This window comes from Scyliorhinus canicula, chromosome 9, assembly GCF_902713615.1.
Source record: "Scyliorhinus canicula chromosome 9, sScyCan1.1, whole genome shotgun sequence".
NCBI classification, from domain to species: domain Eukaryota; kingdom Metazoa; phylum Chordata; class Chondrichthyes; order Carcharhiniformes; family Scyliorhinidae; genus Scyliorhinus; species Scyliorhinus canicula.
The window spans coordinates 126,251,535-126,270,560 of record NC_052154.1 but is presented as its reverse complement, the minus strand read 5'-3'; the positions used below and the strand labels follow the sequence as shown (position 1 = coordinate 126,270,560).

The window sequence follows — 19,026 nt, the reverse complement described above, 5'->3', positions numbered from 1 at the left end:
GCCCAGTGGTAGTACATTAGGTTCGGAAGACCCAAACCCCCTGCCTGCCTTCCCCTCTGTAGCAGCACCTTTCTCACTCTGGCCACCTTCCCTTCCCATATGAACGACATAATCTTTCCCTCAATCTTTTCCCTGAAAAAAGCCTTTGGCAGGAAAATCGGGAGGCATAGAAAAATAAACCGAAATCGCAGCAACACATTCATTTTAACCGCCTGTATCCGACCCGCCAGTGACAGAGGGAGACCATCCCACCTTGCCGGATCGGCTTTCACTCTCCCCACGAAACTAGAGATGTTGTACCTTTGAAGCCTCCCCCATTCCTGGGTAACCTGCACCCCCAGATACCTAAAGTGATTCCCTGCCCTACGGAATGGCTGTCCCCCCACCCCGGCCGCACTATTCCTTTCCATGCTCCCGAACTTCTTAATACAATGGGCAACGGCTCAATCGCAAGTACAAACAGCAGGGGGGACATAGGACATCCCTGCCTCATCCCACGGTGGAGAGTAACGTATCACGAGCTGATGTGTGTGCGGACACTCGCCTTCGTCTCCTTATATAATAGCTTTACCCAGGTCACAAATCTTGGTCCAATCCCAAACCACTCCAGAACTGCCATCAGGTACCCCCATTCTACCTGGTCAAAAGCCTTCTCAGCATCCAACGCCACAACCACCTCTGTTTCCTTCCCTTCCGCCAGTGCCATAACGACGTTAAAAACACTCCTAATGTTCGAAGAAAGCTTCCTCCCTCTCACGAACCCTGTCTGATCCTCACCTATCACTTCGGGAGGCACTCCTCCAGCCTAACTACCAGTACCTTCGCCAATACTTTTGCGTCCACATTCAGAAGTGATATGGGCCTATACGACCCACACTCCGTCGGATCCTTATCTTTTTTAAGCAACAGTGAAATTGATGCCTGCCCCAAGGTTTGTGGCAATACCCCCTTCCCTATCGCCTCTTCAAACATCCCCACCATCAGGGGTGCCAGCTTATCCTTGAATTTTTTATAATATTCCACCGGAAACCCATCCGGCCCTGCCACCTTCCCCGACTGCATCCTCCCAATCACATCCTTTATCCCCTGCTCCACTCTTGTCCTTCTAATGTAGCCCTGTCCCCCTCCCCTTGCCTTGGGTACTCTAACCCATCTAGAATTCCTGCATCTCACGGCCGCTGCTTCCCTCCAGAGCTGACCTTATCTCCACGTTCATAAACTGCACCCCTCGCTCGTCTTAGTTGGCGCACCACCTTCCTGGTAGACAGTCGGTCGAAGCTCGCATGTAGTTCCTTCCTTTTTTCCAGCTTCGCTGTGTCCCCACCTTCTGCATAACTCCTATCTACCTCCAACATCTCATCTATTACCCTCTGCCGCTCCAACCTCTCCTCTTTGTCCACCCTGGCCTTAAACAAAATTACCTCACCACCCGCCTTTAGAGCCTCCCAGACAACTGCCTTTGACACCTCACCCGTACAGTTGAAACCTGCATATTCCTTAATTACCTTTCAATTTTCTCACAAAACACTTGGTTCCCCAAAAGCCCCACATCCAGTTTCCACCCCGGCCTCTGCGCCACCCCCTTTTCCATTACCATATCCACCCTATGTGGAGCATGATCTGACACTGCAATTGTCGAGTCATCCGACCCCTTAACCTTAGCCAGCAAAGCCTTTCCAACCACAAAAAAGTCAATCCACGAGTGGGATTCGAACCACGGTCCCCAGAACATTACCCTGAGTTTCTGAATTATTAGTATACCTTATGGACTGCTGAGAAAATGAGTACTCCCGTTCCCTTGGGTGCAGGAACCTCCAAGGGTCCACCCCTCCCATTTCCACCATTAGCCCAGCCAGTGCTTTCGCCCCCCCCCCCCGATGGGACCAACGACCGCGGCCGTGATCTGTCCAACCTTGGCTCCTGCACCAAGTTCCAGTTCCCCCCACCCCCCAATCAGCTTGTGTGTGTCCAAGTCGGGAATGGCCCCAAACACCTTCCTCGCAAATCCCACATCGTCCCAGTTGGGACCGTATACACTTACCAGCGCCACTAATCTCCCCTCCAGCGCTCCATCCACAATCACATATCTACCGCCCTGATCTGCCACCACCTTCTCCATCTGGAATCGTACCCTTTTGCTGACCAACACCGCTACCCCTCGAGCCCTTCCATCAAATCCAGAGTGAAACACTTGACTAACCCAGCCCTTTTCAAGTCTCACCTGGTTTTTAACCCTCAAGTGAGTCTCCTGCAGCATTGCCACATCAGCTTTCAAACTTTTAAGATGCGCAACCACCCTGACCTCTTGACCGGACCTCCTAGCCCTCTCATGTTCCACGTGACTATCCTAATTGGGGGTCTCTCCCCCCCCCCCTTTCTTATCCACCATCATCATTCCACCGGGCCCTGCCCCATAAGCCTGACCCGCCCCTGTCCATTGTTAACATCGAACCCCTTTCCACCCCAGCCCCCAAGAACCCCCCCTACATTCCCCTTGAAAAAGCATCTCCCAGCATCAATCCCTTCCCCCCCTCTCGCTCACCTCATAGGCCCATTGAAGACTGCTATCCAGGCTCCAACGTCCGCAGCCCTCCTCTCACCTCACCTCCGTTCACTAGCTGACTTTAGTTAGCTAGCGCGGGTGGCTCCCCCGGCCAAGGTATATCGTCCCCCTTCCACCCAGTCCCAGAGAAAGAAAAAACAAAACTAACAATCCAACCCATACAATTCACTAACATAAGATTTAACCATCGCAACACAGAACGCCAATCAACCCAACCATTAACTTGGACTCTGTAACAATGCAAAGAGACATAAATTACAATACACATTAGTAAAAAAGAAAGTTGTAGCATTTATACATTTTCCTGCTGCCCAAACACAGTCCACAGTGTCTCTTCCATTTCCGCTCCTCACATCTGTCCCAAGCCTTCTGCCCTCACGAACGCCTCAACCGTCTCCGCTGTTTCAAAATAAAAGTATTTGGCATTATACGTTACCCTCAGCTTCGCCAGGTACACCATACCAAATCGCACCCCCTTTTTGTACAATGCCGCCTTCACTCGCCCGAACGCCACTCGTCTTTTTGCCAACTCCACTGTCAAGTCCTGGTAGATCCGAACCGCAGTACCATCCCACTGCACCTCGCGCTTCTGCTTCACCCAGCTTAATACCTTCTCCTTCATGCAGAACCTATGGAAGCAGATAATTACTGCTGTTGGCGGCTCGTTCACTTTGGGCTTCGGTATTAATGACCGATAAGCTTGGTCTAGTTCGTACAGGGAGGGGTTCTCACCCTCCCCCATCAGCTCCAGCAACTTCTTAGCGAAGTATTGTGTTGGCCTTGGGCCCTCTGTCCATTCGGGCAAGCCCACAATTCTCAAATTGTGCTGCCTTGAGCGGCTCTCCAAGTCCTCGAGCTTTGCTCAGAGTCCTCTGTTGGCCTCCACCACCCTCCGCAGCTCGTCCCCCATTGAGGTGAACTGGTCGCTGTGCCGTGACACGGCCTCCTCCACTTCTTTCATCTTCTCGCCCTGCTCTCTCACCTTGGCCGATGTCCTTGACACAGCCACCCTCACCGGGGCGAGTGCCTCCTCCACCAATGACTTCAGTGCAACGGCCGTCTCCTTCCTCAGGGCCTCCATGTGCCTCGCGAACTGTTTTCCAGCTCCACCGCCATCACCTCGGTCATCTTCTCCACCGTAAGTAGTGCGGCCCCGCCTTGCGGTTCGTCTTGCGCCATCTTGTCAGCACTTTTGCTCGTCCTCTCATTCAGCGGCGAACCCGCGTTTCGTCCTTTCTTCAACGCTGCTCTTCGCATCTTTGGCGGCTTATTGTTTTTCTTTTCTTTTTTCTCTTCTTTCCCCCCCCCCCCCCCCCCCCCCCCCCCCCCCCCCCCCCCCCCCCCCCCCCCCCCCCCCCCCCCCCCCCCCCCCTTCATCCTCCCGTCCTTCATCAATCTGCATTTTTTTTTTGAAAAGAAAACAATTTTTCTTCCTTCACACAAAAAAAAGGGAACAAGGTGGGGAAAAAAAACTTTCACCAAACTTCTTTCAACCTTCTTTCTCTTCTCCTTTACATTCCCCCAGAGCTCCCCTGGGACCGAACTTCAGCCTTCTTACTTCATGTAAGGTGGGAACCATCCGATGTGGGACACCCCACCTACATCGTGCCCTGGCCCCGGGCCTGCCACCTTGGCCTCCTTTTAGCTCCGCCCCCGCTGCTCCGACCTCCGTGCTGCGTGAGCCCAGCGCCTCAGCACCTGCCGTCCGACACCCGCACGGGGTTCTTCGCCGGTTTTTAAACCGGCCCCGCTAGCTGTCCGTGATGGCCCCAAAGGCCGACGATAGTCGGGGGGTGATCGATGACTCGGGGAAATCCCCGAAAGCACCGCAAATCGTGGCCACCGGCGGGAGCCCTTCTTGATGCGGCCACCCTGCTCGCATACGCCACCAGAAGTCCAGTGAAATGTAATTCTACCATATGTAAGAGAGTGTAATGAGAAGAATTCCAAAAAAATAGACAGCACGGGAGATAATATTCAGAATGAAAGCAGTAATTAATAGAATCAGTAAGAAAACAAATGACTGGAGGAAGGAGGGAGGAAGGAAACGTGATAGAGCCAGTAAGGGAGAAAGAGGAATACAAAATCTGTGGCAGGCAAACAAAACTATGATTTTCACAAAATGTTTATGTTGCACGAACTGTTCCATTCAAGTTCTGTAACACTTGAACATTGTGTGGCTTACAGCATTAAATAATGTATATTTTTAAGATGTAATCAGTGAGCACTCAAGCTTTTGCAATAGTTCATGGTCAATTATAGTTTATTTTTTCTAATAATTGAAAAACTTCTGAATAAGGTTGTAATTTGCTCGTCCATTGTTTTATAGAATTGTCGATCCATTGAAGTAGGCAGTGGATTTTAATTTTGGAAGCATTCACTTAGTGGTAACACCCTCACCTCTGAGTCAGAAGGTTGTGAATTTGATCATATAATCTTTGCTGACACTTAAATCATTACTGAAGTGCTGCATTATTGATCTTTTATGTTAAGTCAAAGCCCATCCACGTGTTAGTGGATGTAAACAGTACAAAGAAGGCTCGAGAGATTCTTTAGTATCCTGTTTGATATTTTTCCCATGTCTAACATGTGTAAAACAAACTATCCAGTCATTAGTCTTATTTTCTGTGCTCAAATAAGCTGCCATTTTGTCTTGAAAATAACAGTGACTACATGTTCCTAAGGACATGAAACACCACTGCAAATATATAATTTCATACTTTTGTTTATCTCTCCTAACAGCTGCTCTACTGGTGTCTCTTTATTTCACCTTTGTGAAGGACCTTCAGGCAGACCTTTTGTTTAAAGATGCTACACTGTTGTAGTATAATGGGTCTTGTAACAGCCATAGCAAGGTGATAGCAGCGAGTGTTTCAGCAAATACAAATTTTGTAATAAGCTGTAATGTTTTATTCACAAAAAGCAAAAACTGCCAATTTTCAGGGTTATCTATATGTCACAGGTATTTAACTAAAATAATCAGATTGAAAAGGCTAGAATTACATGCCTTGTTCATTAGCATTATCAAAACTTTGCAGATCTCATCTGTGCATTAGATAAAATAATCAGCATTACTGTTTTATTATTTTTGTGTTAGCATTGGTGCTTTGATTATTTACTCAACTCTTCCCTATTAAAGTATAAATGTTTTCTTGTTCATGGAAAATTACTGGAAACACACAAGTGCAATTAGGATTCATTTTATTTGCACATTCCGTTAATTTCTCCTAATCAAAGCTTCCTTCAAAATGCCAGAGGGAAGTATCCGAGTTTTAGTAATGAACACAGCAGGATACATCTTGGTGTAGAGGAGACTTCCAGTACACACAGCAGCATGGGTGCAGCATCAATTGTGACAATGCTGGGAATTTGTATCAGAAATAGGAAGAACAGTAGAGCAAGGGCTGGATAATTTCAAGAACAGTAAGAAATGGATGATTAGGACGCTCTACTACGCTACTACCCAATGTAGCATGATTGATGTGGATATGGCAGGTGTCGAGACCACACTGAAGAATAGCACATACAGAGATTGCTCCGCATTAGCAACATAGCTAATGAAAATGCATTCTAATTCAACTGGTTTTGTTGTCAAAAAACAAAATCCAGGCAGCACTAATGGCACAACTGAAAGTGCTGACCATACTAAACCTCCATGACACTGTAAATATGCCATTACTAGTTTAAGTCAGTGTTTAACCACTGGATCACAGAGCGATAACAGATTCCCTATTTAAACTTAGATCTGTGTACTTAATTTCAGCTTTGGTTTCAGAACAGAAGACAAATAGCATTTCTGTGCAACAGAGCACCATTGATTGAACTCACACAATTAATCATGCACATCTGGGTGGGAATGTTAGAATGTAAGAAATAGAAGCAGTAGACCTTATAGCCCCTTGAGCATGTTCCAGGATTCAGCATGATCTTGGCTAATCTGCCTTAATTCCACTTTCCTGCCGAATCCCCATATCCATTGATTCCCCAAGAGATCTAAGATCTGTCTACTTCAGCCTTAAATATCATTCACACTTTCTACCACAAGTTCACAGTAGTGTGTACCATGTACAAGATACAGTGCAGCAACTTGCCTAGCCTCTTTCAACAGACCCTCACAAACCTGCAACCCCTCAAAGGCAACAGACGATGCATGGGAATACCAGCACCTACAAATCCCCCTCCAAGCCGCACACCAGCCCAACTTGGAACTATATTGTTGATCCTTCTCTATTGCTGAATCAAAAATCCTGGATCTTCCTATCTAATAGCATTATGAATGTATCTACATGTCATGCACTGCAGAGGCTCAAAGAGGCAGTACACCACTACATTTCAAGGATAATTAAAAATGAGCAACAAATACTGCCTTGCCAGAGACATTGCTGTCCCAAGAAAGAATAGAAAAAATCGACCCAGCCACTTCCAACAATTCTGCACATGTCCCCTTGGTTTCTCTGTTCCTTCATCCGCTTTGAATTGTATATTTTATTTTATATTGCCATTCTTCGTTCTGCTCGTCAAAGCATATCACTTCACATTTCTCTATATTAAATTCCCTCTATGCCACCTGTCCGCACTCTCTGCCCTCTTGATGTCTACCAGTGTGGCTCTGGCGTAGTGGACTTCGCATGGGGACCCCACCAGGGATGCCTGTAATAGGAGACCCCCACAAGGACCCATGTAATAGCAACTAACATCCTCACAGTAATTACACATTTTGTGCGATCTGCCAATTTTTAAATTGTACCCTGCACATCGATGTCTAAATCCGTAATATGCATTAAAAAAAAATAATTGATCCTAGAACTGACCCCTGGGAAATCCCACTTTACACCTTCTTCCAATTTGAGAAGCAAGCATTCACCATGCTCTCTGTTTCCTGTCATTCAGCCAACTTTGTATCCATACTGCCTCTGCCCCTTTTATTCCATGTGCTTCAACTTTGCTGGCAGTTAATCAAATATATTTTGGAAGTCAATATATATACCACGTCAACTACATCACCCTCATTAACCATATCTCTGTTACCTTATCAAAAAGCTCAGTCAAGTTAGTTAAACATAATCTGCCACAAATTTGTGCTCTCCTTTCCTAATTAATTCACACTTGTCCAAGTAACTATTAATTCTGTTTCATATTCTCCTCAAAGTGATTTCTCACCACAAGGTTAAACAGGCCGTTGCTGGATTTGTCCTTACACATTTTTAAACAAGGGTGTAGCATTGTACATATAGAAAGTTACAATGAAAAAGGTTTGAAACTCAGGCTTACATTTAATTTCAACTGCTTTACAGGTCCTTTTGTGGATAAGGCGCGATCTGTATTAGACATGATCTCTACCATTCTGCTTCAGATGGAGGAAGAACTGAATGAACTGGATAGGGAAGCAGGAGATGGTGACTGTGGTGTTACACATGCAAGGGCAGCACAAGGTCAGTTACTGAAAGAATACAACTCAGAATTTAGAAATAAACGTTGGCTTAAATGTTAGCAACTGGATGATTTAGGAATGTGGGGCTTAAATGTTGACCTTCAACGAAAAGTAAATTATTCCAACTCACTGACCTAGTCCCTTCCTCAGAGAGATATCTTTACATTGACTAATGGCTCTGAACAACTGATTCAGAAAGCTCTCTGGTAATTTCTTTCAGTTCCCCCCATGATACAATAAGGAAATTTCTACACCTCATGCTTTGCTTCCTTTGAGTGATTGAATTGATTTTGTAATGCTGTAGAGCACCAAATATTTTTTGCTATGAGAATGAGAAATAGCACTTCAGTCCATTCACAGAATGTCTATAATCTGTGCTATGGATAATATGCAACCTATCTCATCGACTGACAACTTTATTTTCCCAGTAGCTCAGGACTATAATTTTATGCATAATATTTAAACATCTCAGTTATTTTCCAAAAGTTAGTTTTTCCTTTTTGCCAAATACTGTTGTACAGGGACAGGGTATGCTTTAATATTTCATCCAAACAACCACTTTTTGGGTAGAATTCTCCATCCCAGTATGTCTGGATTGCGTTCCCCAACGGGATGGAGAATCGGGCACTGGGTCAACATCGGAATCGAGGCTGGGCTGACACGATTACAATGCTCCAACCCTAGTGCTTGTGGCGGGAACAAGATCCATGACTGTGCACCGGCGGGGGATGTAAATGAATGCAAATGGACCCGGCACCCTATGCTCTGGCCCCTGTGATTCTCCAGTCCCCTCGGCTGGGAGTCATGAGGGTGTGAAGCACTTGTGTCTACCAGTGTGGCTCTGGCGTAGTGGACTTCGCAGTGGGCCAAGGGGGTAACCCCCACAGGACCCCTGTAATAGGGTGACCTCCCCCAGGGATCCATGGAATGGGGACCCCACCAGGGATGCCTGTAAAGGGAGACCCCCACAAGGACCCATGTAATAGCAACCCCCCCCCCATAGGAACCCCCTACCTAAAGTGACCCGCTCACAGACCACCGCCCCCCCCCCCCCCCCCCCCCCCTCCCTCTGGCCCCAGAAAAGAGACTGCTATCTGGAAGCTAGCGAGCAGTCCAGACAGGGGCAGTGAGAAGAATTACAGCTGTAACACTTACCTTGAAACTCTCCACATATACATTCCTCGAAGGAGAACATCTGTGACCTGTGTCTGGTTCCCACAGATCCATTAGCTGTTCGGGGTTCACCCAGTATTGGTAGGAGCACAGGCACATAGTCTGCTGGCTTCAAGCTTTGGGCCCTGGAATCTGTCTGCATTTTCATAGCTGTTTGAGAGATTTATTTTTTTGAAATGTACTTTATTACAAACATGTATCAAAACAGATTACAATAAATCAACAATCTGGGAAACATACTTCCTAGCAATCAACTATTCAGTTTGTACAAATGTTTCCCCTTTTCCACCCCCCCACCCCTCACCCCCTGAGACGTACAGCTCGTCAACCATGGTCACAATCATACCCCACCTTTTCTCAAACCCATATGCAGAGCGCCTTAGCTCATATTTTATCTTCTCCAAACACAGGAAGTCGTACAGGTCTACTTCAAATATCTTTCTGGTCTTTCATGGGCCAATTTCTTTTCAACTTTATCTGAGGCTTTACTGAACAGTATCCTGTTCTTGTTCCAGTTTCCTTTGTTCCTTCAACTTCAGATTTCTTAAAAACTCTCTTCATTTCTCTAGTTGCCTTTACTACCTGTTCTTTAGATTTTTGCACTTGTTTTCTTAACCATCATTCCAGGGTATGGATTTTATTTCAGCAAAGCTGAGGGGGATGTTCCTTCTGCAGCTCCTATAACCAACAGCGATAAATTCAGTTAAAACACACAACCCTGGGGTGGCACAGTGGTGAGCACTGCTGCCTCACAGCGCCGAGCACCCGAGTTTGATCCTGGCCCCGGGTCACTGTCCGTTTGGAGTTTGCACATTCTCCCCATGTCTGCATGGGCATCATCCTTTTCTCCGCTTGTTCATTTTTTTCACCAATGTTATTTATTTTGGTTACGATGAGCACAAGGGCCTGTCTTTCAGTTGTTATTCAACAGAGGCCTTAAGCACTTTAATCAAAAACTACAAATTTAGTTAACATTTTTATAAACACACAGTGAGCATTTTTACCAACATAAATACCCCACACAGCTCCAGTACTCTATGTATAACCCTAAATAAATTTCCCCCCTTAAGCTGTTCCAGTTTAATAACAAGATCCCATAAACCATAAAACCCTTATCAACGGTGTGGCCCAGCACACAGCACTCAAGACCTGGTTTGGATGCTATTATGTCCTTTCCAACACAGCAGATTTGAATTTCTTCCAGAAAACAATTATTTATTTTCAAGTTATCAAGCAGTCTGGAAACAGCTTTTAAAATGCAGGTAGAGAAACAATATCTTCTTTCAAACTCCTGTACAAACCAGTTCAAACTCAAAGCGAAAGTAAAACCCAGAGCCACAGCCCAGGTCCCAACTCAAAAACGAAAGTAAATACCCAGAGCCACAGCCCAGCCCCAGCCACACAATGCCAACATTAAAGCCATGTGATAAGACAAAAACATTACCTAAAGGGACACTCCCATGACACCAAATCCTCTGTGAGCACAATCGAAGCACAGTTTGAACTGTCCAAATCCCCACACCTACAAACACCTTTGACTAATATGAACTTCCTCGGGCTTTACTCCTTTTATACAGAACCACTAAATTAAACCCACTTAAATCTATACCTTATTTCTATTATTTAACAATTCAAATATAGATCCCTTAACTGTTTTCCTGACACTGAACCCTCCTGCAATCAACATGAAGGTGTGAGACCGCTAAATCACATAGACTTCTTGGCCTCAATCCTCTTCTTAACACCATTCTTTCTGACCAGATGAGGGCCCACTGTGTTCCAGCTAGCTTATCTCTCCCATGGATGCTCAGTTTACAATTACTTTCTCACCTTTTATCCTTCTCAGTTGGCAGAGGGTGCCATGGAAAGGGTTTCCTTTGGGGCGAGTTTGTGGACCAGCTCATAATCATCAGCCATGGTCCATGCTTTCCATGTGAATTTCTTATCGGGAAGTGTATGGAGGTTTGGAACACCTCACGGAGAATGATTTTGCAAGGGTCTTTGTAGATGGCCTCAACTGGTCAAGACATTTAAGACATTAAAATTTCAGGTATGTCTGGTCAGGCTATTTGCTGAGGGTACAGAATTTCTGATGGTATAACTCCCTACTAACTGGCTCTTTTTTTGCTGCTTCACAGTTTGTTGCACTTTCCGCAGACAAGAGGGAGTAAACCTTGTGAGCTTTCTGTCAGCTTACTCTGCAACAGCAGCACCAGTGTTGGGCTGTCTACTTTAACTGCTGTGCTAACCTTTTGAAAGAGACAATGACGGTGTCCACCTGTTCTTCTTCAAACTTGGGATTTAAATGGGCAAAGTTGAATTGCAGTTAATAAATTGCTTTTGAGGAACAGTTTACTTTTCAGCCTATGGGAACAATACTGGGCGAACCTCCAATTTTGTTATGACTAGGTGAGAAGAGGTGAACTGGCTCCCCTTTATTTAACCTCCTCAGTCGCAAAAAGGGTTTGAGCATCCTTTTGATGAGAATATGCCTTTTACATGTATTTAACTATTGAAGTTGTGAGCAATGAGAAGCACGTACACACATGTTGGTAGATTTTTTGTAGAGTTGGCTTCTCAAACCAGGCAACACTCCTGTTCCAAAAAAGAGAGGAGTGAGAGAGCAATCCTCAGCTTGCTTCCTCTGCTGAACACTTTCTTGACACCGCCTGTGTCACTTTCAATCTCTCTAATAGCTGGTAGCCTTGCCTTCAAATCTTTCACCCATTGTGCATGTCCAAGACCTTTTGGGTGTGTCCCAAATATCCAGTACTTTGCAATTTTAAAGCCTGTTCCGTATATCGTTGAGACTTTTGATGAGAGTCCAGATTATAGCAAATGTCTCTTTTCCCCACACTCGCCTGAGGATGATTTGTTGGTTTTTCACCTTCACCTTGGAATGTGCTGTTACATTTTTGAGAAATTGGTCCTGACTCTGTTAAAATTGCAAAATTTAGTCAGTTGAATGTTGAAAAATCATATTTCCAAAAGTAATGGGGCATAACCTCATAGCAAAATAATTTATGTAATTGAATGCTAAATTGCCGATGGTGATTATATATCTAATCTACCATCTATCTAGTTTACAATAATGAGTTTGGAGTTTGTTTGTAAAACCTCCTGATATCTGTGAATCTTTTTCATTCAGCCATTAAGAACTTGTTGACATCTGATGCAGTTCCTGGCAATGGTCATCAGCTCCTTTTGTGCCTAGGCAGGTTGACACGAGACCATATGGGTGGAACAACAGGAGCAGTAAGTCCACATGATGATTCTATTTCTAACCAACATGCAGAGAGAACAGTAGCAAGGAATGGTTGGGCTAAAAGAACCACATTAAAACATTCATTTTATTTGTTTGTAGACTATCAGTAAATCATGTAACTCAGCCAAGCTTTTGGTAGCTCAAGACATGTTCTTCTGAAAAGTGTTTGCAGTTCACCTGTTTATTGTCAACTGTATATACATTGTACAACACTGAGTTCTTCCTCCTGAAACCAAATTGTGTTGAAATGCAGATGTATTATGTAATTATCATCATATTTCCTCCTACTGCAACATATTTTCTTTGCGGAACTCAAACTTATACGGCCTACCTTAGACCTTCTTTCCTCTTACGGTCATCTAGTTTGTAAAAGTTAACTTTGTACAAGCTAACCACTACTCCCTCACTTACTTTATATCTTGCTTTTCACTTTGGTTTGTTAATTTGGCTCAATTGGTCTTATCGTCTCTGAGTCAAAGGGATCAAACCCTACTACAGGATTTCAGCACATAATTTACAATGACATTCAGCACAATGCATATAGAAATGCTGCGTTGCCAGAGACTTAAGTTATTTATTTCTTTTCTGAAAATGTGTAACAATAAAAGGACACATTTATTTTCTCTTCATAATCTTTATTTTCAATCTTTCTCCTTGAATCGTTGCAGTCTTTGTGCTGACGGCACTCCCTTGATGTTGTATGGTCAAGGATATTGACATAGTGACAATGAAGGAACAGGAGCAAATGGGCATTTTGGTAAAAAATATGAATTACATGGTAAATTGGAGGTCTTGGTGTGAGTTTGCAGCCTGTCTACTTAGTGACAAAGTGGTTGAGAGGTATTCAGTTAGGTAGGACTTGTATTAACAATGCTCAATATTGTCAGGTAGATTACAGTAACAAAGCTGCAGCAAAACAGTCAGGTGAGATGTTAAAACAAAACCCTGAGTGCTGTTTAGAAAACTGTGAAATATTTCATGGGATAATTCAAGATGATCAGACAGCTCTCCCAGATATATTCTACTGTTCCTTCACTTCAATTGATCAAAATTCTGGGGGGTTTTTTAACAGACAATTTTATTGAGTTATTGTTTGGCATTGTAAACAGTAACAATATACATTAGTGTGCAGATACCAATTACAAAATTCTGGGGTTTTTAACCTAAACATCAGCACAAGAGTTGTAGTGATTCAAAGATGAGCATCAAAGGTACATTCCTAAAGATTACAGATGGGCAGTAAATGTGTCTTGGCCAATTTCTTTCCCTTTCAATCCTCATCATTGGAACAACTTCACGACTCATTTATCTCATTGCTGTTGAGAGGTTCAACTGTTCCACCTGCCTGCATGGCCACACTTTGAAGTGGGATGCATTGGGATGTTTCTGCGTTACGTGAACACAAATGTTAGACAGAGTTCTCCTTTTGAGAGACTAAGTGCTGAGGCTGAATGGTCCCAATGGGGTTGCGACTGCCGGAGCCATTCAGGACATGCTAATGAGTTTATCTCAGTTGGCTAGACAGCTGGTTCGTGAAGCAGAGCGAGGCCAGCAGTGCGGGTTCAATTCCCGTACCGGCTGAGGTTATACATGAATGCCCGGGCAGCACAGTGGCGCAGTGGTTAGCATTGCTGCCTCATGGTGCCAAGGACGCAGGTTCGATCCCGGGTCACTGTCCATGTCGAGTTTGCACATGCTCCCCTTATCTGCATGGGTCTCACCTCCACACCCAAAGATGCTGACAGGCAAAAAGCCCGGTGGCACTGGACTTACTGCCCCTGTGTTTTGTGGGGGTGGGGGACCCTCAGCAGGGGGGTAGGGGACCGCCATTGGAGGGTTTTGCGGGGGGGGAGAACCAACCACTCGCTTCACCATCATGTCAATCCCTGGATCGTGTGTACCTGTTCTGGGGGCAACCTTTGTCCCTGTCCATCTGCTTCCGGACCACCCAGAACCCCAACTGGCTGCCGAGGTCTCTGGCCGTGCAGCTGAAGACTATTGCCAATAGGGAATTGGCAATTGAGGTTAACTGAGCACTTCATACAACCCAAGTGTATTCTTGTGGGTGGGCGGGCCATGTAGCATACGGGGGTAATTTCCTGGCATTCCAAACAGACCGTGATTCCTGGACAGTATACCTGAACACTGCGGGAGGCAACGCCGCATCCGCAGCAGCCAACATCTGAACACGCAGGGGATGGGGCACAGCTCCAGTGACATGTCCACAGCCGTAGGGTGGGTGAGTGCCACGAGGAGGAGGCCAGCACCCGGTCCGGGTGGTGTTGTGAGCGGGTGTCCGGGGTACAGCGTCTGGGGCCCGGTGAGGGGTCCAGCTGCTGTCTGGGGTATGTGGGGAGCGCATTCCAAGTAGGGTGGTGTTGGCCGGATATCAATGGAAGAATGGAGTGTCCCGGGGTGGGTGCCACTGCTGATTGTTGGTCTAACACTCTCTCCCAATGCCTTACAGATATTGAATGCTATGGCAGGGATGTTGGACGCAGAAGTTGCCCGTGTAATACTGGTGCTACGTGATGTGGCCAGACGCAGGAGAAGGCGGCAGCAGCAGCGTCTGCAGATGCTTGAGGCAGCGGCCCATGTGCCAGACCCCACCCTACATCCTGAGGACCGGGCTGCCCATCAGGCGAGGGGGGACCCTGAGGGGGGAGTCCCACAACGGCCCAGGGGGTAGAGGCGCCGCTGTCATTCGAACAAATGACAGACAGCACGTGCTCCAGGAGGCTCTGCCTCAAATGAAATGAAATGAAAATCGCTTATTGTCACAAGTAGGCTTCAAATCAAGTTACTGTGAAAAGCCCCTAGTTGCCACATTCCGGCGCCTCTTTACGGGATCGAACCGTGCTGCTGGCCTGCTTGGTCTGCTTTCAAAGCCAGCGATTTAGCCCTGTGCTAAACAGCCCCTGAAGTTACTGTGAAACGCACCTAGACGCCACATTCCAGTGCCTGTTCGGGGCGGCTGGTACGGCAATTGAACCGTGTTACTGGTTTGCCTTGGTCTGCTTTCAAAGCCAGCGATTTAGCTGTGTGCTAAGTCAGCCCCAAACAAGGAGACGGTGCGACACCGTGCTATATCCTCGTGGCACCACGTGGAGGAGGAGGACACCCGCTCCCGGTGGCTGTCAAGGTCACTGCTGCTCTGAACATTTTTGCCACCGGATCATTCCAGTGCTCGAGTGGGGACCTGTGTGGTATCTCACGGACCACAGCCCACAGGTGCATCCGGCAGGTCACAAATGCCCTGTATGCCCAGGGTGGAAGACTACATCGTTTTTGACATGGACCAGACCCAACAGGATGCCCGGGCAGCAGGTTTCTCCACCATCACCGGAGTGCCCAGGTCCAGGGAGTCATATATGCCATGGATGTTACCCTGCACTCACCAGGCCATCTAGCGGTGGGTGCCCTAAGTTAACTGAAAGGGGTTCCACTCCCTCAACATGCAGCTCGTGTACGAACACCAGATGCAGATAATGCACACTACCCGGGGAGTGTGCACACCACCTACATCCTGGGGCAGTCGGTCATCCCCGTCCTCATCAAGGACCACCCCAGGATGAACGGCTGGCTCTTGGGATATCCGCTGATGACCTGGCTAATGACACCAGTACGGAGGCCGGATACTGAAGCACAGACCCGCTACACTAAGGCCCAAGCAGCCAACCAGACTGTCATTGGATGGTGCATCGGACTCCTCAAGATGTGGTTCCAATGCCTCAACTTCTCCGGAGGTGCCCTCCAGTACACCGCCCGTGGCCCGCTTTGTTGTGGTTTGCTGTGCCCTCCACAATCTTGCACAGCAGCAGGGCGACGAGCTGAAGGTTGATGACAAGGAACATGTGGCCACCACGGAAGACGAGGATGAGGATGATGAGGAGGCACTGGACTAGTAGGAGGACGAGGCTGGGGAGGAACCTGAGGCCCAGCCCAAGGCTGCAGGACAGGTGGGGGTGAGGGCCAGGAGGCCCTCATACTGGCCCGATAGTCATATTCTTATCCACCCGCCACCCCCATTTTCCAGCCTCCTGGGATATGTGTCACATCACTCCAGGCTGCTGGGACTGTTTCGGCACTATCCATAGGTCACTGTCGAGGGAACAGGGGTAATGATAACCCTCAGCGAGCTGGTGCTCCTCAATCTATGCCATAGTCTGTCCCCTGCCTGTCTGCTGAGTGCTTGCTCACACCCTTCACCTGCACGCGGCAATGCATTGCGGAAGAAAGTGACAGAGATTTCCTACTGGTTGTGCACAAAGATGTTTATTGTTCAGCATGTGCCCCCACTCTGCCGATGGTGTTTCCCCCTCACCCCTACCTACCCCGTCCCCCCTACCCCGGTGCCCTCAGTGATCCTCGATGTGCTTTGCCCTCCTAGCTATACCACTACGTCTAGTACTGTCCCCAGCTTGCACATTAGAGGTGGAAGCAGACAGCTGCCTACCTCATCCCAGGCAGCACTGGCTGCCTTGTAGTTCACCCTCCACGACCCTCGGGGGAACAGGACATCCCTCCTGGCCTCCAGGAGCCACCCTACGTTAGCATCCCCGAATCTTGTGGCCAGTCTCCTCAGCGCCATTGTTGCGAGCTGGCTGCGGTTGGCTGAGCAAGGGAAGCTTAAGTGCTGCTAAGTTGTTAGCGGGGGGCTGGCGACCGCGGCCCCGGCGAATCAGCAGACAAGCCGGCATTCGGGGCGAGAAACCCGTGAGGCCTCGTTAAGTAGACCAATTAACGTTGAATAGTTTTGCCGGTCTTGCTGGGCCGTGCGCCAGGAAACTCGGAACAATTCACACTTGCTGCAGCACTTGGCAATATTTCTGAAAAATTATGCCCTGTGTTTCTTTATTTTACTCGATGTCGACACGCCGTTTCCTTATTAACTGTACCTTGTAGATTGCGGACGGGTTTTGGTGCATTGAGAGGTGCTTTATTTGCAGGAAAATAACCAGCCTCTCACCTACTCTTTTAACCATTGTGTTTATGTGCTAGTCTGGTTAGGTTTATGGTTAATGGTGACCCCCCCGGATTTAATGATTGTTGCAGGATGCTGCGATGTTAATATTGATGTGATTAGCAATGGAGAAGGTTGAACTAGCGATGGTCAACAGCACTTGTGGGGGTCTCCCAGGGTAGTGGAGGGGCCCCCAGGTGCATGCCCTTTGGGCAGGGTAGCACCCTGGCTGTGCAACCAGGGTACCCACCTGGCACTGCCAAGGTGCCCAGGTGGCACTGCCATCTGGCAGGGACGGTGGCAAGTTGCCAAGCTGGCATTTGTTTTGTGCGATGTCGATCGGGCCGGGGGTTACCCTCTGCGGGTGTTGGGGAGGGGAGCAGGGACCTCCCATAATGCGTTGTGACTGGGTGGGGGGGTCGGGGATCACTCCAGGGACTACCGAGATTGGGACGCCATTTAAAAATGGCTCCCTGATCTCTCGCTACACAGGAGTTCCGGCATGCGGAGCTCCTCAGTGTACAAAATGGGGCTATGTGCGGCATCGGCTGTGCATTCTCCACTGCGGCCTCCTATCTAATGCGAGTGCCATTTTACATTGTTGTGTTTCTTGCCGCTGTGAGTGCCAGGAAACACGTGGCTAAACGTGCTCGCTATGAGACTTTGTTCCCATTTAGTTAAATCATGCCCTAATTCTCTGAAGCCCTGCCACATCCAGTCATGAATAGGGGTGGATAATCAAATAATAATGGGAGCCAGCGTAGCACGGTGGCGCAGTGGGTTAGCCCTGCTGCCTCACGGCGCCAAGGTCCCAGGTTCGATTCCGGCTCTGGGTCACTGTCTGTGTGGAGTTTGCACATTCTCCCAGTTTTTGCGTGGGTTTCGCCCTCACAACCGAAAGATGTGCAAGGTAGGTGGATTGAACACGCTAAATTGCCCCTTAATTGGAAAAAAATGAATTAGGTACACTAAATGCACATCCTTTTTTTTAAACAATGATGTGTCCATACCTGTGAGTGCAAGATAAGACTGAAGCATTTGCAACCATCTTCAGCAAGAAGTATGAAACAAATGATCCATCTTGGCCTCCTCCAGAGATCCTTATCAATACATAAGTCCATCTTCAGCTAATTTGATTAACTCCATGTGATATCAAGCAATGGAGGGCACTGGAGTCAGCCAAGGTTAAGGCACTGACAACATCCCAGCAGTAGTACTGAGGACTTGTGCTCCAGAACTAGCCACGCCTGCAACCAATATATTGTATGGCAGCTACAACCCTAACAGTTATCCGACAGTATAGAACATTTCCCAAATATGTCCTGTCCACAGAAAGTAAGAAAAATCCAATCTGCTCAATTATAGACTCATCAGTCTATTCTCTATCAGTAATCAGCAAATGCTGGAAGGTGTCATTGGTAGTACTATTGTTATGACACTCTGGGCGAGTGCACGGTCAATTCCAGCTCCACAGGCCCAGCAGTCCCAACACAAGTGAATTACCCAATCATTTGTGTATGGTTTCTGAGATCTTTGGACCTTTAATGACTTACAGGCACCAGATTTGTAATTGAAACACAGAAAAACCTGTTTATTTGTAACATCAATAGAGATAAGACATGCAATGATTA

General features: G+C 47.1%; 1 protein-coding gene across 3 annotated transcripts in view; it reads left to right on the top strand.

Moving 5' to 3' along the window:
- Positions 1 to 19,026, top strand: part of tkfc (triokinase/FMN cyclase) — a 119,625-nt gene that overhangs the window by 77,657 nt on the left and 22,942 nt on the right. For all 3 annotated transcript variants that reach the window (XR_005461888.1, XM_038807519.1, XM_038807518.1), the window contains exons 12-13: positions 7,858 to 7,995; positions 12,316 to 12,422. Coding sequence is in view for 2 of the 3 variants with exons in the window: in XM_038807519.1 (XP_038663447.1) it covers positions 7,858 to 7,995; positions 12,316 to 12,422 (245 nt within the window). In the remaining variant the exon portion in view is untranslated. The remainder of the gene's footprint in view (positions 1 to 7,857; positions 7,996 to 12,315; positions 12,423 to 19,026) is intronic.